Source organism: Pseudorca crassidens, chromosome 5 (genome assembly GCF_039906515.1).
Source record: "Pseudorca crassidens isolate mPseCra1 chromosome 5, mPseCra1.hap1, whole genome shotgun sequence".
In the NCBI taxonomy this organism is placed as follows: Eukaryota; Metazoa; Chordata; class Mammalia; order Artiodactyla; family Delphinidae; genus Pseudorca; species Pseudorca crassidens.
The window spans coordinates 130,890,008-130,917,370 of record NC_090300.1 but is presented as its reverse complement, the minus strand read 5'-3'; the positions used below and the strand labels follow the sequence as shown (position 1 = coordinate 130,917,370).

The following is a 27,363-nucleotide window of genomic DNA, read 5'->3' as shown; positions in this document are numbered from 1 at the left end:
GCGCGTTTATAGAGCTTTAGAAGGGTCAACACTGAAACGGCATGATTGTCTAGAAGGTCGGGAAGGGAATTTCCTTATAAGGCTAGCAGGTCCTATTTTTAGGGTAAATCAAGCTAGCTTAAGCTGAGTTGGAGGATTGTGATTGGTTTGTTAGGATTTCTTGACAGGTGTTTACCTTACGTACAGGCTGGTATAGGTTTAGATTTGTGATGTGGACCACACCACTGGGATGGCCTTCATTTTGGGGGTCCCAGTATAAGAATTAGCTTTATCAATATTAACAGAGGCCATGGATCCATCAAGGAGCTCTAACTTGTCATTTGAAGCCAGGTCAACAGTGTCCCCAAAAGAATGTCAAATTTCAAGGAGTGAAATATGTGGGTTAATTCTCTGAAAGGAATGTTTACTCTCTTCACTCACTTTTTTTTTTTTTCAATTTATTTACTTACTTTTGGCTGTGTTGGATCTTTGTTGCAGTGCACGGGCTTCTCATTGCGGTGGCTTCTCTTTGTTGCGGAGCACAGGCTCTAGGCACGCGGGCTTTAGTAGTTGTGGCATGCGGGCTCAGTAGTTGTGGCTCATGGGCTCTATAGCACAGGCTCAGTAGTTGTAGCGCATCGGCCTAGTTGCTCCACGGCATGTGGGATCTTCCCGGACCAGGGCTCGAACGTGTGACCCCTGCATTGACAGGTGGATTCTTAACCACTGCGCCACCAGGAAATTCCCATCTTTTGTCACGCACTTTTGTGGCACATAATTTTTAGCCTGAAACTCGAGCTCTGAAATAATTGTGCAGCACCTAATGGATGTGAGGAACATGGCCGCCTCTCCACACAGGGAAATTGAAGCTGTGTACAGTTTCGGTAATCACATTTCAGTTTTCTGTATGCTTTGATTAACTCCTGCATTCTTTCTCACCACAAATACGTGCACACACGCACAGGGGCAAAACCTTGGAAAATTACAATTTTCCATTTTAATTTGAGAGTCAGCCTGGTCGCATCAACAAAACCTTGATGGTGTAGGTCCAACACCCAGCTCTGCCTCTTCATAATTCTGTGGCCTTGGACAAATCCTTCAGAGCCTTTTCCTTCTGCTTAGAGTTGGGATGGATGATTTTACAGATCCTTTCAGTTCTGTGATTCTGATTTTAATTTCAGTTCTCCTCTGTTAGAGATAAAATGGGCAATTTCAGGTGTTCTGGTTCTGCTTAAGTTTTGTTTTGTTTTGTTTTTTGGCATTTAAAGGAAAGCCCTACAGATAGTCTTTTCCTTTTGAGAATGAAAATTTGTTTATGTTAAGGATTAAGTGAGGTACTTTATTTGGCCTTGAAAGGGGTTCACACTCAAATCTTCTTGATTGTGATTCTACAGAATAATTACATTGAAAATGGAATATTGGAATGTTTTCAAAGCATTTTCGTGGGGTATAATTATATTATGCCCAGGCTAAGGGGAAATTATTTTTGTGAGGAAACCAGAGCTGGAATAGAAATAGCATTGCTGTGTGCTTTTTAAAAGATACTCACTATACGAGAATCTGACCCTGAGGAAACTGTGAACTGATTAAATAGTACCAAATAAGTGACTATATGAGGCCAGCTATTCAGACCAGGGAGAAGTTCGTTTAAATGCAGAAACAAGATGGTTTTCATTAGCCACAAACCTTAAAGTTACATAAATCCACGGATGCACTGAGCTATGGATCCGTGCCTTCTCCTTGCCAAGCAAGACTTTTCAGCCAGTGAAACAGAGAGTTCCTTGTTCCCTTTTCCTTTTAGTTGGGACTGTGTGGGGAGGAATGTTGCCAAGCCAGCTCTATAAGGAATTTTGATCTCCTTGATGATAATAAAGAGAAACTTTTTGGGGAAAGGGAACACCCAGTTTGAAAGACAGCAGGAGAACTTGTTTGAGAAGCTGCTTTTGCGCTTGTAAATTGCATTGATTCTAGGTGTAGGTTCGGGGTCACCTCTGCAGATTGGCCCAGATTAGGTATATATGTATATTTGTTTATTTTAATTTCCCCTTAAGCTTTTGGAAAGCCGTTTTCTAGCTAACTTGCTTTTGGAAAGTCCATTTTCACTTGAGTAGCTTGTCTATATAGTATGAGCCTTAAATATTCTTCTGGCCGCAAATGGTTGTTTTTAAAAGATTGACAGCATTTTTAGGTGTAGTGTTTGAGTCTCTGTAGTTCAGAGCATGCTGTAAATAGCCTGTTGTTTTTGAGGCAGTGTGTGCATATGCCATTGTTTCAGCCAGTTATTCTGCCCGTTGTCACTGAGCACTGTTTTCCCATGGGAAAGCATCTCTGGTCTTATGATGTCAGTGCAAAGTCATTCAGGTTACAAGAATTATCTTCATCTTCAGTCTCTCAGAAATGCAGGGACCATGAATGGCCATTTATAGCAGGGTGCCAATCGTTTAGGTGTTGTCTTGGAGTTCTGCCAAGTAACCTTAAGTTACCTTAGATAATGTTAAGATGAAAACAACATTAAAATGTAATAGTTATTTAAGTGGTTATATTTCCCATCCACTAAAGCTTTTGTATTTCTTTTTATTAAGAGAAATGTTTTTTGTAAAGTTAGGAATCATTATCTTTAGGATAACTTTGACAGGGTATGCATTTTCACTGGCTATAAATAACTTACTCTAGGACTGAAAGATTTAAGTTTTAAGAGCATCCATTTTAACACGTCCTGAATAGGACCTTGTGTATGATGTATTAGGCCACTTTTTGAGGCTTCATTCAGAAAAAAGGGATTTGAGTAAACCTGTTGGGCCCTTGGAAGGCTAAGTATTATCTTCCATGTGACCACCTTGGCTGGTGATGGTTTTCTTCTGGATGAATGCCAGGGAGTGGGCTGCTCCCAGCAGCTAGGCTTTGTTTCTTAAATGGGTTATTTGATTCCAGTAAGGATCCTGGGTTGTTTGTCTTGTTTTAATTAACTGAGCCAGGGATATGTTTCTTAAAACCTGAAATTCTTTGCAGGTGGGCTTCATTAAGAATAGAAAAGCTTCTGGTTCAATCTGTTATCTCCCAGCGCCTTACTCTGATCTGGTGTTGGCTCGGGAAAGAATTTTTGCCCAAGAAACATGTCTTTGTGATTGAAGTATTTATTTGTGAAGGGCCTCTTGTAATGTCAAATGTAACAGATATATACGTACAGCCAGTTTTATAATTTCTAGCATAATAAGTTACCCTAAGTATTGAGGAATCAAAGTTTGAACTATTACACAGCTCCATTCTAAGAAAACGGGTCATGTTAATGATCATACTTATTTTTTTAAGTTAATATTAGATCTCATCTGGTAGAAAATCCAAAAGGAACTGAAGCATCTGTTTTCTTGTCTTAGCTCCCATTGTCAAAAGGAAGAGATCATAAGGCAATTAAAGATGTTTTCCAGTAATTTGATAGGGCCATAATCAATTCATTTGAAGGGAATGGGAGAAAGATTACCACCATTTGGTAGTTGGAACATACAAACATGCAAACAGATGGCATCAAAATAACTGTAAAGTCAAGAAGACAGAAGGATAACAAAGTGAAGAATGGAAGAAATAGAAAGATGTTAAGAAGTCAAGCTAGGAAACAATCGAGAAACAGTTGATGTGTTTGTCAGGTAGGGTGACCAGTTGTCTCAGCTTGCTGGGGAGTCTACCAGTTTTAGCACTAAAAGTCTCACATCCTGGAAACCCCTCAGATCCAAGCAAACTGATCGGTTATCTTATTGTCAGGATAAGGACTTGCCTGACTTACTGCTTTGTCCCCAAAACTATTGGGCCAACCCAATACATCAGTGCCTAGCATGTGTTACATACTCAAACTTACTGAATGAAGAAATGTTAGCTGCTGTCATTTATTATTGTTGCTGTTGTTATATTGGAGTTGCCTCTCAGCAGCTAGGAGGTGAAAGCATGCAAACACCAAGACTTCTTAAAGTAGGTAAAAGAGAAGCAATGGCCTAATCTTTAGGAATGTCTTATGCTGTGGAATTGAAGGAATTTGAGTTAGTAATGGGATAATCAGGAAAATAAAGAGAGCCAGGGTAGTTGATTGCGACAGAAGCCAAGAGAAAAGACTTCCAAGGAAGAATTCATGTATGGCAAAGAAAATGAAAAGTGACAGGTATTGAAGAAAAAGGCTTTCCTTTCTCAGGAGGTTGTATGTAACCTTTGAGAAAATTGGTTCGGATGGTAGGAATGTAAACCAAACTGCCAGGGTCCTGAGAAGCAGGTAAGAAGGTGGTATCAGTGAGTGTTTAAATCACCACCTGCTAGAATTTGTTGGAAGTGATGGGAAGATGACGGTTCCTCTAGAGCAGAGGCAGGCAAACTATGGCCCACTGGCCAGATCTGGCCTACCGCCTGTTTTGTAAAGAAAATTTTATTGTAAAGTAGCCACACTCATTTCACATATTGTCTGAGACTGCTTTTGCATAGCAGCAACAGAGTTGATTAGTTACAAGAGACTGCAGGGTTCACAAAACCTAAAATATTTACTCTCTGGCCTTTTACATAGAAAATGTGCTGACACCCTCCTCTAGGGGATAACAGAATGGAATGAGGTAATTTTTGTCTATTTGCTTTCTTTCAGTAGAGGAGATCAGAGCCTATTTGTGGATGTATTATGGAGCTGGAGAAAAGGAGGAACTTATTGGGTATCTACTGCTGTGTAATAGGTTACCTCAAACCCAATGGTTTAAAACAACAAACATTTACTATCTCAGTTTCTGTGGGTTGGGAATTTGGGAGTGTCTCTCTTGAGGTTTCAGTCATGTCAGCCAGGGCTGCCATCAGATGAAGGCTGATGAGGCTGTAGGATGTTTCCCAGCTCACTTACATTGCTGTTGACAGGAGACCTTGGTTCCGCATCACATGGGCCTCTCCACAGGACTGCTTGAGTGTCTGTACAACATGGCAACTGACCTCCTCCACAGCAAGTGATCCCAGAGAGCAAGGAAGAAACCCTAGTGCCCTTAATGACCATGCCTTGGAAAACACATATTTTTGCCCTATTTTATTTGTTGCTACAGACAAACCTTGATACATTATGGGATGGCCGTGACGAGAGCATGAATCCAGGGAGTAGGGACCATTAGGGGTCATCTTGGAAGCTGGCTACCATGGGGGAGAGAAATTGGTACTTCATTGTTCCTTGAGGGGAGGATATGGAATGAAGGGCCTTTGCACATACAAGGAGATAGTAACTATGGAACACACTGTGGAGAGTCAGAGGTACAGAGAAATGTTAAGATGGTGGAGGTAGAATTTATTCAGCAAAATAAATACCAACAGTGGTAAAGGGTCATTAGTCCCTCTGTTCAGTTAGGGGTAAGGCCCCAAGATTCTAAGACTGGAAATCTTTGGGACAGGAATGAATTTGAGCAGAATAAAGTGCAATGGGGAATGCAATGGTGATTTCATTATTAGATTTTAAATTCCTTGATAATGGAATTTAAAACATGGGCAAAGCCCATATTTTATAAACAAGTACATTAATAAATTTTATATATTTATCTATATATTATAAATGTATTTTATGTCCTTCATTGCATCTAAGATAGGGCCTTATCTATAGGTATCTGATCATTATTTGATTTTTTCTCAATGTTATTATCTTACTACCTACTTCAGTAAAATGGACAACATTTATATTCTGATTTTGAGGATCAAAGCATTGAATTTTCTCTTATTCCCTCAGGAAAACTGTGAAACTTCCGTTTATGGAACATTCTGCTTAGGCTGCTTCTTTGCATCTCTTGGAGAATGAGCCTCTCAGTTTCTGGCTTGGAAATTGCAGGTGGTGGGCAAGGCCGCAAATTGGGGAGTTGAGGGGTCCTAGCTATTCTGCTGACGATCCGATACTGTGGCCTCAGCTGCTGTTTGTTACATCTGGCAGCAGAGAGGTAGAATTTTACTAAACATGCCATATAAAGTAGAACTAGAAATGCAGAAAATGTTACCTGAAACATGGTTTTAGAGATTGTGCCAGGAGCTTTTGCACTCAGGTCTATGATAGGTCTCAGCTAGGTTCAGTACAAGATTATCTTTTTTAAAGGACAAAAATCCTCTTACGGATTTATGGACAAAATATATATGATGATGACTAGAACGGACAGATGTTTGATCTATTTTTACATTTCTGTGGGGGGAAGTGTCAGGAAGCTATTTCTTTAACTGAAATCTCTTGGTGTAATTTTAGTGTTGTTTTTTTTCCCTCCTGTGAACAATTTTTAGAAATGATACAAGTTATTATAGAATCACCCAGTTCTCTGCTGCATGAATGGCTTCTGTTGGAAGTTAACTCTTCTTAGCATGGATCTCACACATTTCCTCCGAAGCTGGATTTAACAAGGGAGGGATTACTTTGCCACCGTGTCTTTTGATACCTTGGTTTCGCATAACACTTGCACTCCTGTGGATTTATTTTTCATCTTCTGCTGATTTTTTTTTTTCTTTTTGAGCTATTAAGTGAGGTAGTATGGATATTTCAGAACTTCCATTTTCCCTTTTAAAAATATTTATATGGGGAATTCCCTGGTGGTCCAGTGGTTAAGACTCAGCTCTTTCACTGCCTAGGGCCCGGGTTCAGTCCCTGGTCGGGGAACTAAGATCTCGCAAGCTGTGCCGTGTGGCCAAAAAAATATGTCTATATTTATATGAATGTAATACTGGTGGGCAGAAGGGTTTGGAAATACAAAACGGCACCCATTTCAAAGTTATTTTGGCAAAATGGTGTGTGGCCTGCAGTGGTCATAGCTAAGACCTGTTGAGAGCTTGCTACACAGTAGGTGCTCTGCTGGGCCCTGGGTGAGACTTGTCACCTCTTTGCAGCGTAGCTGAGGAGATGAGACACCAGCAACCTTACTGTACTCTTCAGAGCTGACAGAGTGATAACCAGAGAATGTTCTGGAGAAAACCGATGGAATGGCCAACATATTCATTCATGTTTGTGCTTGGTAAATTCTACAGTAATTTTTCAGTCCGAAAAGTTATGAAGTTGTCACTTGCTAATTAGTAAAACGCCACTGATACCATGCCCTCAGCTCTGGGAGGTGACATACAGCCTTACTCACAGAGCTGGTCACCATGCAGGGACTTGGCATTGTTCTTTGTGTGAGTCACTTGGAGGTTATTATGAGAATATGGTTTCCTCCAGAGTGATTCTATTTATCGCAGAAAAACATCTGATTTTATTGTCAGGACCTTGCAGTAAGCAAAATGGATAAACTTGTCAATGAAATCTGCCATGGGGGAAATGTATAAGCTTTTCAATGAATAAATTCTTCTCAATACTGCTAATTTCTTCATTTCAATGTTAAAAACCCAACACTGTATTATATGTGGTTGGAGATGTCTGTAGCATACATAATGCTTAACCCAAAGGAATTCATAATTGAGAATTAGGAGGAATAGAACTATTTTTGGCATTGCTCCAGGCCACATTTCTCTTTACAGCCCTTCCCCCCAGCCTCCACCCCAGAGCTATGGATTTTTGTAACTAACCAAAACTTATTTTTTCAGGTGCCCACTGATGGCAATGCTGGCCTGCTTGCAGAACCGCAAGTCGCCATGTTCTGTGGCAAACTGAACATGCACATGAACGTGCAGAATGGCAAGTGGGAGTCAGATCCATCGGGGACCAAAACCTGCATTGGCACCAAGGAGGGCATCCTACAGTACTGCCAAGAAGTAAGTCTCCGCTGGTGGCCAGCGGTTCATGTTGGGTCACATGCATGTTTTTTTAATTTAATTTCTTTTATGTTTGTATTTTATCTCTTGCAGTGAATGTCTTGGTTCCTAATGATTCACCATACCATTAATATATTTACTTGCTTTACCCTACAGTATGCATAAATATTTTAAAAATTATGTCATATAATAACCATCAATAAACCAACTGAAATATAATCTTGTATGTCAGATATACTTTAATTTAAAAAAAAAAAGAGAAAAAAACCCAACTGAGTAAAGTTTAAGATACCTTGGCTCTTCCTTTTATCTTTAGAGTATATCCCACTGTGGCTAATGCAAAGTATTGTGTTTAACAGTGACTAGGAATTGGGAGATTGGGGTTGGCATATACACACTACTGTATAGGGTAACTAATAAGGACCTACTGTATAGCACAGGGAACTCTACTCAGTACTCCGTAATGACCTGTATGGGAAAATAATCTAAAAAAGAGTGGATATATGTATATGTATAACTGATTCACCTTGCCGTACAGCAGAAAGTAACAGAACGTTGTAAATCAACTATACTCCAATAAAATATTAAAAAAATAAAATTAAAGTGACTAGAATTAATTTTCTCTGTTACCAATTTGATATATTTTAGTTCATTTATTTGTTTATATTTAATTTTAGTTTTTCTCGCCTTATTTTTACGACTTGAAAACCTAAAACATTTACATTGTTAAAATATTGAAATAAGCAGTTGCACTCCGAAATCTCACTTGCCATCCATCCTCTGTTAAAAAATATTTTCATCGTTCTTGATTTATCCTTCTTGAAAAAGAGAGAATTTATATTTTTCCTTCTTCTGCTTATACAAAAGGTAGCTTACAATAAGCACTGTTCTGTATTTTGCTTTTTTAATATAACTTTTAGATCCTGGAAATCACCCCCTTGCCATTTGTAGAGATCTTCAGCCTTTGTGTAATTTCTCCTAGTTTTCTTGCTATTATTGTATAGGGTTTTTTTTTTTTTTTTTTTTTTTTTTTTGCGGTACACGGGCCTCTCACTGTTGCGGCCCCTCCTGTTGCAGAGCACAGGCTCCGGACGCGCAGGCTCAGCGGCCATGGCTCACGGGCCCAGCCGCTCCGCGGCATGTGGGATCTTCCCGGACCGGGGCACGAACCCGTGTCCCCTGCATCGGCAGGCGGACTCTCAACCACTGCGCCACCAGGGAAGCCCTGTATAGGGTTTTTTTTTTTAATTAATTCAGTTTAAAATAACTGGAGTCCAAGGCATTTTGTCCCACATTTCTAGACAGTTATATATTCCTACAATATGTGGCTTTTTGTGTTTTAAGAACGTTTAAAGGAATTAGTCTTACACCTCTTGGCAAAGCAAAATTTCTTACCCTACATAAACAATGGATAACCTGGCAACATTTCCTTTGTTGTAATCTTTTATGTACAAGAAAATTTTCTTTAGCCCTGTTGGATCCAAAATGAGTGTTTAATGAAATATATATCTGTGTGTGTGTGTGTGTGTATATATATATATATATATATTTTTTTTAACATATACATATATGCCCACATGTATTTTTTTTTATTGGTAGCACTATAAGAAAAGACAATCTAAATTCTAACTCGGGTGTTTTGAGAAGCAAAGAAGCATTTGCATTATCACAATATATTGCATATCAAGTAACTTTTGTCTTGAAGGAGTATGAACTATGATGTGAAAAGATAATTCTTCATGTTTAAGTAGAAATCACTAATATTGGCATCCTCTATATTATTTTAAAAAACATTTATTATATAGGGACTGATAATAAATTCACTTTTGCCTGGATATGACATTTCTAAAATATACATTTTTGGAAATAATATTTACATTCTATTGAAGAGTTCCTCTAGTACAGTTTTGTAGATGAGTTATGAGTTGGTAAATTGGAACTCTGTGCATGCATGCTTTTAGGTTTTTGATACCATTTTACTTATCTAGATACACATGCAGATTATGCATTCTGAATGTTAAATAAATTTTTTTAAAGGCTACAACTCAAATTTCCTTAATGACGTTGACCACATAATTTTCTGTTGAATGGCTATTTTGATGTATATATCGTAGTTGGCATCTAAGTTTTTCTTCAGTGTCAGTCATGAATAATCAGATGTTTCTACATTTGTATGATGACTCTATAAAAATTACTCTTCATGATCCTGAGAACAACCCTATTCCCACTCCACTTAGAGATCCCACTAATGCCTGGGTAACTTCGCTTCCTGTTTTAGTCTGTTGTTTGTCCCAGGGATAAGCCACAGAGTGGTTCTTCGTAGTCCCAGCCTTTGCCAGATTGTTGGTGACCATGGGGTGGAGGTAGGGGGAGGAAAGTGAGCCCTTTGGTTGTTTCTCCTTTGTCTTGAAATTCTGGTTATATCTGCCTATCTCAGTTTACCACCCACTGAGGTCTTGTACAATGATACACAACAGGTCAGAGTCTTAAGATGGATTAGACAAACATTAGGCTAGAGAAGTTAAGAAAGGGCCAGACCATCAGGGCTTGTGGACCCTTTTAATGAATGTGATCTCTATTCTGTAACACCAGGATGTGTCATGGAAGGTGTTTATTATTTTAAAAGAAAGAGAATGACTGTACATTAGCATTTCCAAAAGTCACCCTCTAATAAGAACGTACTGTATAGCACAGGGAACTCTACTCAGTACTCTGTAATGACCCATATGGGAATAGAATCTAAAGATTGATTCTATAGAATCAATCTATAGATTGATTCTATAGAATCACATATTTGATGTATATGTATCCAAAGATACATGTACATATATCCACTCTAAAGAGTGGATATATGTATATGTATAACTGATTCGCTATGCTGTACAGCAGAAACTAACACACCATTTTAAATCAACTATATTCCAATAAGAATTAATTTTAAATTAAAAATAAATAAACTTATCAATCACCATTTTATTGTGAATCATCATGAAGGGCTGAGTCAGAAGGCTGGTCAATATGAGCACTCTGACCCTGAAAAAAATAAACAAAAACAAAAGCCACCCTCTTGCTTTGTCACTCTGACCTCATATCTAGTTTCTCAGTTCCCTGGGACCCAACTGGAGCCTCTACTCCAGAGCTGTCCAGGGCAGTAGCCACTAGCGGCGCATGGCTGTCGAGTGCCTGCAGTGTGGCTATAATGTGTGCTATAAGTATAAGATATCAACAAATACCATATTTCAAAGATTTACCTGAAGAAAGAGTATAAAATAATCACATCAGTAATTTCATATTGATTGCATATTGGAATGATAATACTTTGTATATACTGTTGTAAACATCATCTATATGTTACTAAATTGTGAATATGTATGTTATTAAAATGAATTTCAACTGTGTCTTTTTACTTTTCAGTGTAGCTACTGTGGAATTTAACATTACACTGGCATTATGTTTCCATTATATTATATTTCCACTGAACACTGTTGCTGTCCTGCCCCGCCCCATTCCACCAGTGACTCTAGGCTGTAAGGGTCTTAGATCCCATGATCTAGGAAGTGGGAGAGGGAAGCGGAAGTGAAGAGTCCCTCCAGGCCTTCCCCCAGAATTTTACTGGTGCTTGGGAGTTAGAGAGGCTTATTTGGGGCCTTTTAAATACGTCTTTCATTAGAAATATTTTAGTGCAAGATGATTATATGAATACTTTTCTAGAGTCCAGTGGTTCTCTCTTCCTCCTTCAGACTTATATCTCTGGGTGCTAAGGATGCAATGATGAGTAAGATACAGGACATGTTCTTAGAGGGAGATCGCAGGGCTGAGAAAGGCTTATAAAATAATTTTAGCAACTTAAAAACTGATGATGATGATGTTGGCACATGGCGATAATGTTGATAATGCTAGTACCAACTAAATTTTATTGAGCATTAACAAGGTACTGAGCTACCTTGCCAAGTGTTTGCTCTCATTTTACCGTCATGATGCCTCTGGGAAAGAATCCTGGGAAAGAAACTTGGTGATTTGCAACATTTAAGGGGAACAAAGAACCTAGGATCAGAACTAGGTGGTATTATGTGCTGGAAGTCGAGCCAGGTTAATATCTAAATGAGGAAAATGATGAGAGTGCAAGTGTGATGCAGACCAGAAGTGACTGAAGTATAATTTTTGACAAGGCAACTCATGACTGCCTTGCAAAATGAATGCGTATCAAAACTTTTACTCAATTCATTAATTGATGAGGTAACCTGTAAGATGTTAACCAGTTTGACTTGAAGAGATTTAAATCCTTTTTCAACAAACTTCATTCACATGGCTGTGAACAGGAATTATCTGATCTGCATTGCATGAGACAGAAAACATTTGCATTGCTATCAGGTATCTACAGTATCTACTCCTACAGGGTTGTAAAGTAGCCTATAGAGAGTCAATCAGAAGAACATACACTGTTTAATCAGGTCATCTTTTCCCCTACCACCCCAAGCTTTGGAAGACAACACCTGCATTTCACTGCTAGAACACCCAGTACATAATCTCTTTTGCCCCTTTCTGAATAATGGACATTTTTAATAATAAAACAGTCTCCTAATTTGGCAAATAAAAGTTCATTATTGATCTTTAAGATAGCAATTTCAAGGGAATAGCATGGGAAGAGCCAAATTACAGTAGGTTCCAGGAAGAATAACATGTATGGGTGTTGATGCCATCTGTGGTCTCTCTGAGGAAAGTCCAAGAGGCAAAGAGCCTGTGGGCAATTCATGGAAAAGGGAAAGGCTTTGTTTTTTGTTGGGCTTTGTTTTTAAAGAGAAGGAACTTTAGCTGAGGGAAGCTTACACTAAACTGTAGGAAGGGTAGATCCATCGTAAGAAAACTAGTGACTGGCTGAGTCTTAGAAAAGAGAATAAAAGATGGGGAAATAGGGTGGGTTAATTAGGCAGTTTATGTCGTCAGGTGATTGAAATCTACTCGTACATGGAGAATATTTTCTCCCATTGATGGAGAGGATCTTGGGGTAGGTATAGCTTACAGAATTTTTAAAAAGGCAACCAGTAACTGGGTCCTCAGATATCGAAACTGAGACTCAGTGCTGCCTGGAATTTCTCTGTTGGGGTCTCTTGTTTTCTGCTTATCCTTTCTCCTTTATGTTCACCTCATTTTCTCCTGCAAAGATGGCTTCCTTTAGGAGGCCAGGGAAGATGGCAACTCTGGGAGTTTGTTGTTCCAGTTTGGATTTCCAACCCCATTCTGCCAGTGTGCATTCTAATTCCCAGATAGGGTTCTCGTTGGTCCTGCTTTCAGTCACCCATCTATCTTTGGACTAGTCACCATATCCACAAGGACTCAGTATGTACTGGGACTGGCCCACCTTGGTCATGAGGGTGTATGGCTTGTTTGGCATCCCAACCAGAGCCAACTGGTGTGGGGAGAGGAGTTCTTGCCAGAAAAAAGGTTGAAGAGTGGCATGGGGGCAAAATAGAATAATGACCAAAGCCCAACACAATGGGCTTAGAAACACACAGTGCCTTTTAAAAGTTTTATAGGTTGGAGAGTAGGTAGCTGAGGGAATTCACATCATGACTTTAACCAGCTTTGGGGAAGGTATTGGGGGGTGGGTGCTGGAGAGGTGTTCACTCAGAACATTTAAACAGTGTTCAACTTTTTCTATTGAATGGTACATCCTAAACTATCTAGAACAATGCTTATTGACATTTTAGGGTCTTTCTGCCACTTTCCACTTTGTAGGTAGTCTAAAATTTTTCTTTTATAATTAGAAATAATAGTTTCATTTGTAGGATTGAATTTTTGTGTGTGTTATTGGATAATGTTTATTTTCCTTTATTTTCTTTTAGCTCCATATTTTAATTTTAGACAGTTAATTGACTCCCTGCTAAGAAAGCCAAAGAAAATCATGTTTGTAATTTTTCCAACTCCCCTTCTCACAGATTTTGTAAGCTATATTATTTTTATATGTTTGAAGTTTAATATTATGGTCTGTTCTATTGTCATAATTCTCACAGTCGTAGGTTCTGTCTTTAACTGGATTCAGTGTTTACAGCAAATCCTTTCACCAAAGCATCTCTATTCCCATAATGTTTATTTTGATTCCTCTATTTTTTTGGGTGCCTGTCATCTTACTTAGTTATTTCCAGAAGTTGTTCTTATAGAACAATAGTTTAGTTATGTATAGAATTCCAGGTTGACAAGTATGTTTGTTCAGCACCATGAAGATGCTTATCCACTATATTCTGGCATCATTGTGCAAATTCCCTTTTTTTTAAATGTACAAAACCCATTACTGTCACCATTTACAGTGCTATTCATTTACTGATTACTTTCTCTCAATAGTGATGAATCATTTTTTTCTTTATGTTCTCAGTCCCTCTTGTGACCAAAACACAGATGTTTTAGAGACAGCTGGCTGAGTCAGAGAGGCAGCTGTGAGCAGTCTGTGGTCCTAGGACAGAATGAAACCAACTGAACTCATGATCGTGACCTCTTTTTGACCTTTTGCTAACCAATTTAACTCACTTGTATAGCTGCACATCGTATCTGTTGGTGCTTAGCTTAATATGATGTGTCAAATATATTTTTTTGATAGTGAATTATCTAGTCCATATCTTTCATAGTTTCATGTTCCTCTCAGTTTGTATTCCCTGCTGTTGGTTGTTTTGTTGTTATTATTAATGTTGGCATTTTTGCCTCCTGATTTCTTTGGTCCTATTGTTGGTCAAGGGCAAGATTAGGGAGAAAAAAGTAAAAATCGAGTCTTTTACCTTTGCTCTTATAAAGCCCTTATAAAGTTTGATTGGGAAGATAGTTTGAAACTTAGGTTTGTGTAATCAGCGTTTTATCTCATAGCGTACGCATTCTTGGTACCCATAAATTCGCTCCTGTTCCCCAATCATAATAGTTATGTTTTTGCCCAGTCATCATTCAAATACTTGCATATTTGAAATATAAAATTTTTCTTTACATTTCTTTATTAGCACAGTCAGCACTATTTTTTCATTTTTTTTTTTCATCAAATGTGTATTGAGGACTGCTGTAGACTTAATGTTTGTGTCTTTCCCAAAATTCATATGGTGAAGCTTTAAGGTCCAATGGGATGGTATTTGGAGATGGAGCCTTTGGTAGGTAATCAAGTTTAGATGAGGTCATGACGATGGGGGCTTTGTGATGGGATTAGTGCCCTTATAAGAAAAGACACCAGAGAGCTTGCACAGTTTGCTTTCTCTGACCGTTCACACAAAAAGATAATGTGAGAACCTAGAGAGAAGGTGGCAATCTGCAAGCCAGGAAGAGAACCTTCACCAGAACCCAACCATGCTGGTACCCTTATCTTAGACTTCCAGCCTCCAGAACTGTGAGAAAATAAATTCCTGTTATTTAAGCCACCTGGTCTACGGTAATTTGTTATGGCAGCCTGAGCTAAGACTAGGACTTACTTTCGCTCCTTTGGGCAAAAGGATTTTAGGCCTAAAGTGTCACTGAGAATTACTGTTTCTAGAGATCATGCTTTACAAAGCATTTTATGCAACACTCGGCTCTGACTCAGAGCATGTGGTTTGTCATTTAGTAACTGCTTGTGGACGGCCTGTTGTTGGCACAGAGATTGGAACTGAATAGGGCAGATGTTCTGCCCTGCTCTCTACACTGAAAGAACCTCTCCTGAAATGGCCTTGTGGTCTCCTCCTGCAGAGACTGTTTCTTTCCATTGATAGAATCCTAAAGAAACTTTTAAGCAAGAGGTAGGGGTTGCTGGCCCTCAGTCCAAATTTGCCCTCAGTTTATTTTTACCCATTTGAGATGTAGGTGCCATGATAATGCTCAATAGTAGAGTGATAAACATATAGCAGGGCCTTAAATATTCAGTTAAATGTACTAAATGATCACTAAGTACACTTCCTGAAAACAGGAAGCAACCCTAGATGGTTCTTTATGTGACCCTGTGTTAATATGTTCTACTGTTGACTGTTGAATTATGTTTTCTAGCAGTTACAACCTCCCCTTCAATCTTGGTTGGACATGAGACTTGTTTTAACCAGTAGAATAGAGTGGTAGTGGTGCTGGTTTAGTTCTGGGTCTAAGCCTTAATTCAGCCTAGAAGTGTCTCCTTTTGCACTCTGGGAAGGCAGCCATGTGGAGATGCCCAAGTAGAAGAGAATGGAGGCCCTCATTCAATAGCCCTACCTGAGCTCCCAGGCAGCTGCCCGCACCAGCCACGTATGCAAGGCCAGGATGGACTTTGCAGGCTTCCTTGCAGTACTCTAGCTGACGACACCATGTGAAGGATCACTCAGTCAACTCACAGAATTGTGAGGAATTCTAAATTATTATGTGGTGGCTAACCTCCAAGATGGCTCCCAACAGTGCTTGCCTCCCTCCTCGTATTCGCATCCACACGTAGTCCTTAGTCTCCTCCCGCAGTGTGCAGGAGGATATTGCAGAAATGACGTGTACGACATTTGAGGCTGGATCATAAAGAGCACGTGGCTTCTACCTTACATACTTTTGCTATGGTGGAAGCCAGCCACCATGTCATGAGGACACTCAAGCAGCACTGTAGGGATGTGCATGTGCTGAGGACCTCGGTGCTTCTGCCAGCAGCCAGCAGTCACTTGCCAAGCAATGAATGAACCACTTGGAAGTGGATCCTGTAGCCTAGTCGAGCCTTCATTTGACCTCAGCCCCAGTTGACATCTTGACTGCACCCTTGTAAGAGACGGGATCACTCAGCTCAGTCTCTTCCAGACTCCTCAGGCCCAGAAACTGTGTGAGATAAGAAATGCTTACTGTTTGAAGCTATTAAGTTTTGGGATAGTTTGTGTGCAGTAATAGATGACAACAGATGTTCCCTTGACGATTATTGTCCTCTGTGGTCCTTTGGTAGAAAAAAGTTCCTTTCCTTCATTCTATACTAGATATAGAAAGTGCTGCCAGCGCAGAAACAATTTGAAAATAGCTATGTAAATTATTCATCATTTAACAGCCTAAGGTGGCCATTTGCCTTAATGAACTGTTACATTACCCAGGTATTGGCCTAAGGAACCTAGAAGTCTTATAAGTAGATCAAAACTAGGATAATATTCCCCTTGAAACATACATTATAAAGCCTAGGAAGAAAAATTAGAATTTTTAGATTTTGTTGTCCTCTTTCTTTTGAATGAAATGAGGTTTCATTTCAAAAGAAAGAAAAACAACACTGTTTTATTTAAACCAAAGGCTTTAGGTTGAGAGAAGAAAATATTGGAAGTATACTTCAGTTCTTCATCTGAAGAGTTTTATTCTGTCCCAAATTTATTTCAGGCAAATTGAGCAGATATTTCCTGATTCAAGATGAGATTTCGTGTCAGGTGTTGCTGAGTGGCCAGACAACATTGTTGGCTAATAGGAGCTTCTAAACACACAATTAGATAAATTGAGAAAAGAATTTAGGAAATTGAAAATGTAGAATGGGGCTGTAAAGTAGAGGATCTTGATTGTAAATCTGGGTTTAGAGATCTAATTCTAGAGATGAGTAAGGGCTATGGGATTGTTTTTAGCAGGAGTGTTTTCTGGTCAAGACACTTTTGGAAAAATTAGCCTATATCTAAGGGTGATTTGGATTGGGGAGAGAAGGGAATTCCAATCTCAAGATGCTAGTGTGAAAGGGATAGGAAAGATCATCATGCCCATCCTTGTTGTATAGATGAGCACATATGAGATACCCCAAGATGCTGTTATAAGGGAGCCCTTAGGGTCAAGCACAGTGAAGGCAAAGCATGGGCTTCCCTATCAAACCTTCATTCAGATGCAGCCTTTGCTCTTTGACACCTGAGCAGTCCAGGAAAGCTGCTTAACCAATCTTAGACCACGTCCTCCTTTTATGATAGGAGCACACAGGAGTGTATTGTAAAAGTTAAATATGGTCAATTCAACGAGAAATTGTGTAAGTCTCAGTACTGTTCTTCCTCCTCTTTTAAGGAGAGAACTTAAAACCCAGGCTCTTCAACCCTCTGCATCCCTAACATGCAGAACACATCCTGGGAGGCAGGGGCTTAGAGCAGGTGTCCACGGCTCTGCTAATTTACACTGGGAGCAGGTCTCTGGAGGGAGCTTTGAACAGGTTAAGCCTCAAGTGCTGGCAGAGATTTCCATCTGGGAAACTTAGGTGAATGTGGCTTTGTTTCTAGTCTTTCTATTAGATTATGGGTAAACTCTCTTTTTCCTAAGTGTTTTCTTTTCCGCAATTAACAGTATGTGTTTTCTGTTTCTTTAACCTTCTTGCTCTAAATGAACAGCTGTTTTGTCTATAAGTTAACAGGATCGCTGAACAAAGCATACCAGTGCCTGGACCAAACAAAAGCTGATGAGTTAAACAAAGCCATTTCCTTTGCCCAGCTGTCTACTCTAAAATATATAACATGACAGGGACTCCCAGACGAGACTTGTTTGTCAACCTTGCTGCCTTCATTCTATAGTGATGTGAAGTTAAAATTAATTTTAAAAATAACAACACGAGATCCTTTAAATCTAATCAACTTTGAGGGCATATCATAGACACTGCCATGGTAGAAGCTGTGGAACATTCTTGGCCATTATTATTTTGCTCTGTGTGCCGTCTACCTTTTTGAGCTTAAAATTGACCTATAGATGACAGGCACCTATGCTTTGTGGTTTTGGTATTTGAAAGATGCAAAAATTCATATTAAGTGAAAAATTTTAAGTAGAGGTATCCAGCTATCTATATACGAGTACAGATATATTTTCTGCATTATTGGTCTGTATGCTTATAAGGATTGCTTGCATAAACCATAGGATTCAGAGGTAAAAGAGATGAAACCAGTTTGGATATTTTTTCCCACACAGTTTTCATTTAATGAGATTAATGTTTGATTTAACATTTGTCCTTGTTACTGTCTAGCTCCTTCCGAAATGCATACTCAGTTATTACATATTTGCAGTAACACTACAGACTTTTATATTTGCCGCCTTATTTATTTATTTAAAATGTTTTTTTCTATAATATATTTTTCTTTTTAGCTTTATTGAGGTACAAATAAATAATCTTGTATAGATTGGACATTTTTTTAAAGTTTGTTTTTTTATATATCTTTTTTATTTTTATTTTTTATTGGAGTATACTTAATTAACAATAGATTTGACATTTTAAAAATTAGAAAATTAGACATAAATTGACAGAGAGAGAATGAGGATCTTGGCTGTACGTGGACACATCTGTTTGTGTTTTCACATTCGTGTCCTGTCCTATTTATTTTGGTGTTTGTACCTTCCTCATTTGTCTTTACATTCAGCACGTTGGTATGACTGACTTACACGTCGTACAAGGTTCTTGCACAATATTTTCCAATTCTAAGTATGAATGTATGCATATGACAGTATATTTGCATACAATGTCAGAAACAGACTTGGGCCACGTTATTGGGAAATAGGCTGGTGCCCTGAAACATTTTCTGTGCCTTGCTCTTAGATAAGGTCATCATTGTGAAAACACAGCACTGCACGTACTTTCCATTATTGCACTGGTGTTTCATCAGCTGCATCTTGCTTCCCAGCACCTCATTAAATTGTAATCAGAGGGCTCCCCTGGTGGCGCAGTGGTTAAGAATCCGCCTGCCAACGCAGGGGACATGGCTTCAAGCCCTCGTCCGGGAATGCCGCGGAGCAACTAAGCCTGTGTGCCACATCTACTGAGCCTGTGCTCTACAGCCCGCGAGCCACAACTACTGAGCCCTCATGCCACAACTGCTGAAACCCACACACATAGAGCCCATGCTTTGCAACAAGAGAAGCCACTGCAATGAGAAGCCCACTCACCACAACGAAGAGTGGCCCCCCTCACCGCAACGAGAGAAAGCCTGCATGCAGCAACGAAGACCCAATGCAGCCAAAAATAAATAAATTAAATTAAATAAATTAAAAAAACATTGTAATCAGAGAACAACTTCAGTTTCCAGTTCTCCTTCTCAATTAAATTAGATATTGTCTCCAATATCTCTCATTATTACAAGAATTTATGTTGAGAAACAATTTAAGATATTATTTTTCTTTGTGTTCCAGAAAATTTTAAAGGAGAGACTATGTTATTTTAATCCAGAAACAAAAATATATTGTTTAGCACACGCTTTGTTTTGGCTTAGACTCTGAAGTGGAAGTAGTTTAGAACTTAGAATTAATACACTCTTTGAGTGCTCAGAGATATCATCTACTTTTTTTTAAAGTTTATGATAAATTTTCTTTTTTTAATTTATTTTATTGAAGTATAGTTGATTTACAATGCTGTGTCAATTTCTGCTGTACAGCAAAATGATGTGTGGAATCTAAATTATGACACAAATGAGCTTATCTACAAAACAGAAACAGACTCAGACATAGAGAACAGACTTGTGGTTGCCAAGGGGAAGGGAGGTGGAGGAGGGAAGGATTGGGAGTTTGGAATTAGCAGATGCAAATTATTATATATAGAATGGATAAACAACAAGGTCCTACTGTATAGCACAGGGAACTATATATTTAATTTCCTGTGATAAACCGTAACAGAGATGTCACCTACTTTCATTGTTGTGTTCTAACTTCATCAATTTCATCTTCTATGAAATGGAGCCATTATCAACTGATAGAGGTTTACATGATTTGCTACACATAAAACATTTGCAATGATTCAGACACATAATAAACCTTCAATTACATATATTTTTTATACTCCTCTTGGATATGTTCTTTGGAAAAGAAATTGATATGTAAAACTTTCACAGGATGAAAATATCCTATGATTAGGCTACCTCTATACCATTTTACTATAGAGTTTGATTTTTTGTTTCATGTATTGTTCATACATGCTACCTAGGTGCCATCATGCATTTACAATTAAGATCTTGATTTGTTTATATTTTTGTTTTTTCACTTGTAATGTAAATTTAAAAGCGTGACTTTGTTTCCACTGGACTCGTTTTTTAACTTTTAGTTCTTTTTAATTCAAAATTTCAAGCATATGTAAAGGTAGAAAGAATAGTATAATGAATGCCCCCTGTGCTTATCACTCCAATAATTATAAAATCTAGTCATTCTTGTTCTTTGAGAAGTCTGGAATCCCAGTTCTCTATCTTACCTCCTTCAGAGTCCACATTATTTTTTGCAAGCTCCTTGTGCAGATAGATGTGTTGCTTATCCCTTTTGCACAGCTGTAAATTGATTAAGATGAATGAAAGGAACACACGTTATTTATTGACTTCTAACTCACATGTTTAAAACACCAGTTTAATAACACTACATAATTTCTAGCATATTTTTTCAAAAAGAAATATACTGGAGAATTTGATTAAAAATTGATTTTAAATGTTGAAAGACTAGAAAGAACAGTAAGTAAATTTTTTCAGAATTAGGAGCAATTCCCATGACCCTGACCATTAACTCTGTTTACAGCTTTTTATTAGCCACATTTGATTTTGTGTTCTTGAAATATCCTTGGTCATTTGGAATCTAGTTGTGTGTAAATATGACTTTTGGCATGAATTAATCCCTTGTCCCAGGTGGCCTGTTGCAAAAGGATACTCCGAGGGTTCCCCTGTTTGTCCTTTTTTTTTTTTGCGGTACGCAGGCCTCTCACCGTTGTGGCCTCTCCCGTTGCGGAGCACAGGCTCCGGACGCGCAGGCTCAGCGGCCATGACTCACGGGCCCAGCCGCTCTCGGCATGTGGGATCTTCCCGGACCGGGGCACGAACCCGTGTCCCCTGCATCGGCAGGCGGACTCTCAACCACTGCGCCACCAGGGAAGCCCACATTTTTTTTTTTTTTTTTTTTTTTTTACTTTTCTGTTTGTCCTTAATGTTGCAAATAAAGGAAAGTTTTTGTAGGACTCTAACAATATATGTCTTAAATACTTTTATATTTCTGTATATATACCTATATGTTCTTGGCTTTCTTAAATATCATCCATGTATTTTCTTGGTTTGTGTATTTAACAACTTAAATGTCATCTTGTCTGAGATTAATATATTTTCAATTTGGATAGACAGAGAAAGAGAGAGAGAGAGAGAGAGAGAGAGAGAGAGGGAGAGGGAGAGAGAGAGAGAGGGAGAGGGAGGGAGGGAGGGAGAGAAAGGGAGACTCTAGATTTTTAAAATTTAGAATGAAAATGTTCTGATGGTGACCAAGTTTTAAGGTAGTTTTCTGTAGTGAGGAAAACCAATTAAGTTACCAACTACAACCTTCTAATATGGATCTAAGATTGTTTCTACTCTACCTCTCTTGGTTATTAGTACTTGAAATTTCTTCAGTTCACTTAAAAAAATTTTTTTTAAATATATGTACAGATAGATTTGCTTTCAAAGATAAAACATGTTTGTATGGCCAAAATAACTGCTTGTTACAGATGCCTGGGCCAGTCAGATGGGCCTCCTTAGCCTAAGTGAGAGCTTGGCTTTTAATCTTCCTAAGTATCTTCCTTAGCTGTGTATTTATTAACATTTATTAACATTAATCTATTGCTTTTTATATAAGATGCTATCACTGGTAAAAGTTGCTACATCATACTTGGAAGAATAATATTAGAAGGCACTGAGTGCTTATTTTTCTCAAAAGCTTATAATCCAACTATAATATCATACTATTCAGATAATCTTTTTTAAGAGATACATTGATAATACCCAATGGGAGCTTAATATATACTAAATTTCCCTATGTCTAATGGACTGAACTTAGCAAGAAATAATCATTACCTATTTATCATGCACTTACTGTGCTATCACAGTGTTGACCACCATTGAGGGAACACAAAAATGAATCATATTGTCCCTGCCTTCAAGGAGTGTATATTCTAATGGGGCAAGAAGGCACATCAGTGTAATAGGAGGTGGAAAGTGGTCGGTGATCAAATACAAGCGATCGGATAAAATGCTTTGGATTCAGAGGCTGAAGTGATCAGGGAAGGGAACACTAGTGAACCAACTTTTGAGCTGGGCTTTTTTCTTGGGTGTTGTTCATTCGGAAGGGAAATAAAGCTACCAAAATAGCTTATGTTTAAAAGGGGGCTTATTGAAGGAGATGCGGCACGCCTCGCTGGCGTTAGAGGTGCTCAGGTGGTCCCTGTCTTGTTCACTGTCTATCGCTGTCTTGGGTACACAGCTGTCGCATCTTAGCTTCTCTCTCTGTACCTCTTATTTCCCTGCTTCTTCCAGAGGCCTAGTTCCCATTCCCCTGCGGGTTTTGACAGGCACCATCTCTGGCTACGACTTGCCCTGCCTGCCAGCCGTGTATCCTCCCTCATCTAACCAGAGCCTGGATGTGTTAGTTCACAACTCTCGAGGAAGGAGAATGCCGTCCTCAGTGTGCTTTCCTCAGGCTGTAACCAGCTACGGGGCCGGAGCTGCAGAGTTAAAATATGGTCACTAATGAGTGCTCTTCCAGAGGACGGGGGGCTAGAGCACTGCAGAGAGGGGCAGGCATGTTGGCAGCCTCCTGATCACCTTAAACCAACGTTAATGAAGGTGGAGCAACACAGGAGGAGGAAATTGTGTTTCCTGCCCTTGGAAAGTGTATTTTCACTGGGGAGGTGGTGCACGTGTATACCTAACCCCAATGTGAGGAGCACTGCAATAAATACAATAAAGCATTCCTGAAGTGGGAGAGAGGGATTGACATCTATTACACTGTGAGTGGAGGAGGTTTGTCCACCTGGGAGACCCTACGGGGCCTGCGCATCTGAACTGTGGTGTTAGGATCTTAAGAAGAGTGTGTTTGGGGCACAGGGTGTGTATTTCTTCAGCGGCTGCCTGTGTAATTCAGGAAGGTTTGTAGGAACTGAGGATGGTTTGCCTTTCAAGTAACTGGCACAAGCTGGATTTGTTTCTGCTTTAAGTGTTTCTTAATACAGCTGTTGTCATCTAAATTTTTTAATAATAAAAAATAGTCACTCATAATTGGGATGCACATAGGATACATTTTAGAAAAGGAAGGGGGCTGTATAAAAGTCGGGTTTTGCTAATGCCTGCTGTTTTAGCAAATTATCAGCAATGCTTGTTGTGTTAGCAATACGTGCAGTTGCATGTGTTGGAATACATACAAATTAAATAGGTTAGGGATCTCAGATATCTTTATTTCCTATGTTAAGACGTGAGATGCACAAAGAAAATGTAAAACATTGAGCTATGCTTATACTTAATTATGGTGAAAAGTCAGGGACTCAACTAACCACGAGCACATTTGCATGCCTAATTACTTTAATTTTTATTCTTGCCGAAGACTATGCTACTTTTTCAACATAAGATGCTTATTTGTCTCATAACACAAAAACGCTTATTTGTCTCTGGTGATATACTGGAGCTGCTTAATAAAAAATAAGATCTAGTACTCGGAATTTTTGTCAGAAACTTTAGTATGTTTTTTGTTGTGTTTTTGTGTTCTGGTGTTTGCTTTCTGACTTGGAGGTTTCTTGTGCCTGTGGTAATCACTGTGATTAACTGGGACTAGATGTGCTTCAGAGGAAGTTTTGTCACTTTAATGTTTGGTGTTCCTCCCCTGTTTAAAATATACCTCCTGAATTGAGAACAGCAAATTTTTATACTCTTTGGCAAAGTCGAATCAATAACTCCTTGTCTCAGGATAAAAGTGGCTGGGGGGCTTCCCTGGTGGCGCAGTGGTTGAGAGTCTGCCTGCCGATGCAGGGGACGCGGGTTCGTGCCCCGGTCCGGGAAGATCCCACATGCCACGCAGCGGCTGGGCCCGTGAGCCATGGCCGCTGGGCCTGTGGGTCCGGAGCCTGTGCTCCGCAGCCGGAGAGGCCACAGCAGTGAGAGGCCTGCGTACCGCAAAAAAAAAAAAAAAAAAAAAAAAAAAAAGTGACTGGAAGCATGGAAGTTGCCACTTCCGTTTCCATTGTTAAGGCAGTAGGCAAACTACATGTGGGAGTCACGTGGTTCAGATTTTATAATCTCCTCCAACTGCCTATTAACAATTATCATTGTCCACGTTCTGGAGAGAGGAGTTGCAGCACAGTAAATAACACGTATGTCCTAGATTTCCGGGTGGGAACTGGAAGGGAATTTTGTGTTTGGCTGATCACCTCGTGAAGCTCTCTGGTGACCTTCAGGGAAGAAGCCCTGTCTTCACTGATCTTAACTGGTCTGTATGCAATTCTATCTGCTAGAAAATTATCCACCGAATAAGTTACTGCTCTGTTGTACCAGGTATTATTGGTGCAATACCTTAGGACACTGAAGATGGAGCACATCATGAGCAAGAGACCTTTTTTTTTTTTAACTTATCAATTTGTACCCTACAGATAGCTTTTTGGTTTTAACTTAAAAAGAAGAAAATATGACTTGACTGTGCCTGTAGGAGTTTTTTAATAGAAAACTGAAAACTCCTGAGAAAATCCTCAGCAGGGTGATATTTCTGTGAAGTGGCAGCTAGAACCCCTTTAGAAAAATATAGTAATGCACACTTTACTGCACGTAATGTTGTGTCCCTCATGGCAAACTCTCTAGTGTCATAAAGTTTATAACTCATGAGTGCTGTACTGTGTGATATAATAAACAAGGAGAGGTGGTGGGAGGATTATATTGCTGCACAAAAAGCCACTCTTCACCTTTCATCATATAGGAAAAAACCCTGGGGATATTAAATTTTAGTGGCATTTCAAGTTGAGCATTATCTACGACTGAAATGCATGCATTGAAGAGTTAAGATATTTAAGAACAAAATAAAATAAAGGGAAAGAGCTGTTTCCATTTAGAGCTAAGTTACTGGCAAGTGTTTTGGAAGAATAACTTTCTCAGTACCCGCCCAGGATCTGATTTAGATATCCTTTTTTGTGTGTTTTCATAGCATGTACCTCCCCATTGAATTTGCCTTGTACTACACTGATCAGCGTTTTATTTTTTTAGAGCAGTTTTAGGTTTGTGGCAAAATGGAGAGGAAGGTGCAAAGATTTCCTGTGTACCCCCTTCCCCGACTCATACATAGCTTCTCCCCCTTTCTCAACATCCCCCAGCAGAATAGTAGTACATTTATTTCAATTGATGAACCTACATTGTCACGTGATTATCACCCAAAGTCCATAGTTGACCTTAAGGTCCACTCTTGGTGGTGTACATTCTATGGGTTTGGACAAATGTATAATGACATGTATTCACCATTACAGTATCATATAGAATCATTTCACTGCCCCCCAAATCCTCTATGTGCTTCCTGTTCATCCCTCCTTCCCCCTAACCCCGGGTAACCATTGGTCTTTTTACTGTCGCCATAGTTTTGCCTTTTCCAGAATGTCATGTAGTTAGAATCATACATGTATTTTCACGCTGGCTTCTTTCACTTAGTAATGTTCAACTAAGATTCCTCCATGTCTTTTCATAGTTTGATAGCTTCTTTCTTTTTAGTGCTAGGTAATCCATTGGATGTACCACAGCTTTTTTTCATTCTCAGTGTCTGATTTTTTAATTGATTGACCTCGGGGTTGGGACAAGGGTGAGGCAAGTGAGGCAATCAGGAAGCAAGATAAATAATATTTTAATGCACTATTTTTAAAAAATATAACCATTTTGTCTTTTATTTATTTATTTATTTATTTATTGTTGGCTGTTTCACATGGCTTGCGGGATTTCCAGTTCCCTGCCCAGGGATTGAACCTGGGCCACGGCAGTGAAAGCCCAGAATCCTAACCATTAGGCCACCAGGGAACTCCTTTAATGCACTAAAAATTAATGCCCCAAACTCCACAACAAACAAAATATCAACATTTCAAATAAAGACAGGATCATGGCATGCTCTCTTTGAATGTGACTGACAATCATAAGAAAAATTCCTTCTATCCATAACCCACACTGTGGACAGTATCTTCTTTTTTTTTACATCCTTATTGGAGTATAATTGCTTTACAATAGTGTGTTAGCTTCTGCTTTATAACAAAGTGAATCAGTTATACATGTACATATGTTCCCATACATATGTTCCCATATCTCTTCCCTCTTACACCTACCTCCCTCCCACCCTCCCTGTCCCACCCCTCCAGGCGGTCACAAAGCACCGAGCTGATCTCCCTGTGCTATGCGGCTGCTTCCCACTAGCTTTCTATTTTACGTTTGGTAGTGTATATATGTCCATGTCACTCTCTCGCTTTGTCACAGCTTACCCTTCCCCCTCCCCATATCCTCAAGTCCATTCTCTAGTAGGTCCATTCTCTAGTAGGTCCTGTCTTACCCCTAGGTTCTTTATGACATTTTTTTTTCTTAAATTCCATATGTATGTGTTAGCATACAGTATTTGTCTTTCTCTTTCTGACTTATTTCACTCTGTATGACAGACTCTAGGTCTATCCATCTCATTACAAGTAGCTCAATTTTGTTTCTTTTTATGGCTGAGTAATATTCCATTGTATATATGGGCCACATCTTCTTTATCCATTCATCCGACGATGGACACTTAGGTTGTTTCCATCTCCAGGCTATTGTAAATAGAGCTGCAATGAACATTTTGGTACATGACTCTTTTTGAATTATGGTTTTCTCAGGGTATATGCCCAGTAGTGGGATTGCTGGGTCATATGGTAGTTCTGTTTGTAGTTTTTTAAGGAACCTCCATACTGTTCGACAGTATCTTCTTGTTCTGAAACCTGGTGTTTCCCCAAAGGCACTGCTTCCCCTGTAGCCTCCTCAGGTAGCTCTTCCCTTGCAACTCTCA

At 39.1% G+C, this 27,363-nt stretch overlaps 1 protein-coding gene across 6 annotated transcripts in view; it reads left to right on the top strand.

Moving 5' to 3' along the window:
• The window catches only part of APP (amyloid beta precursor protein), a 272,026-nt gene that overhangs the window by 47,141 nt on the left and 197,522 nt on the right, over nucleotides 1–27,363 (top strand). For all 6 annotated transcript variants that reach the window (XM_067739252.1, XM_067739251.1, XM_067739250.1 and 3 more), the window contains exon 2: nucleotides 7,525–7,692. In XM_067739252.1, coding sequence (XP_067595353.1) covers nucleotides 7,525–7,692 — 168 coding nt within the window. The remainder of the gene's footprint in view (nucleotides 1–7,524; nucleotides 7,693–27,363) is intronic.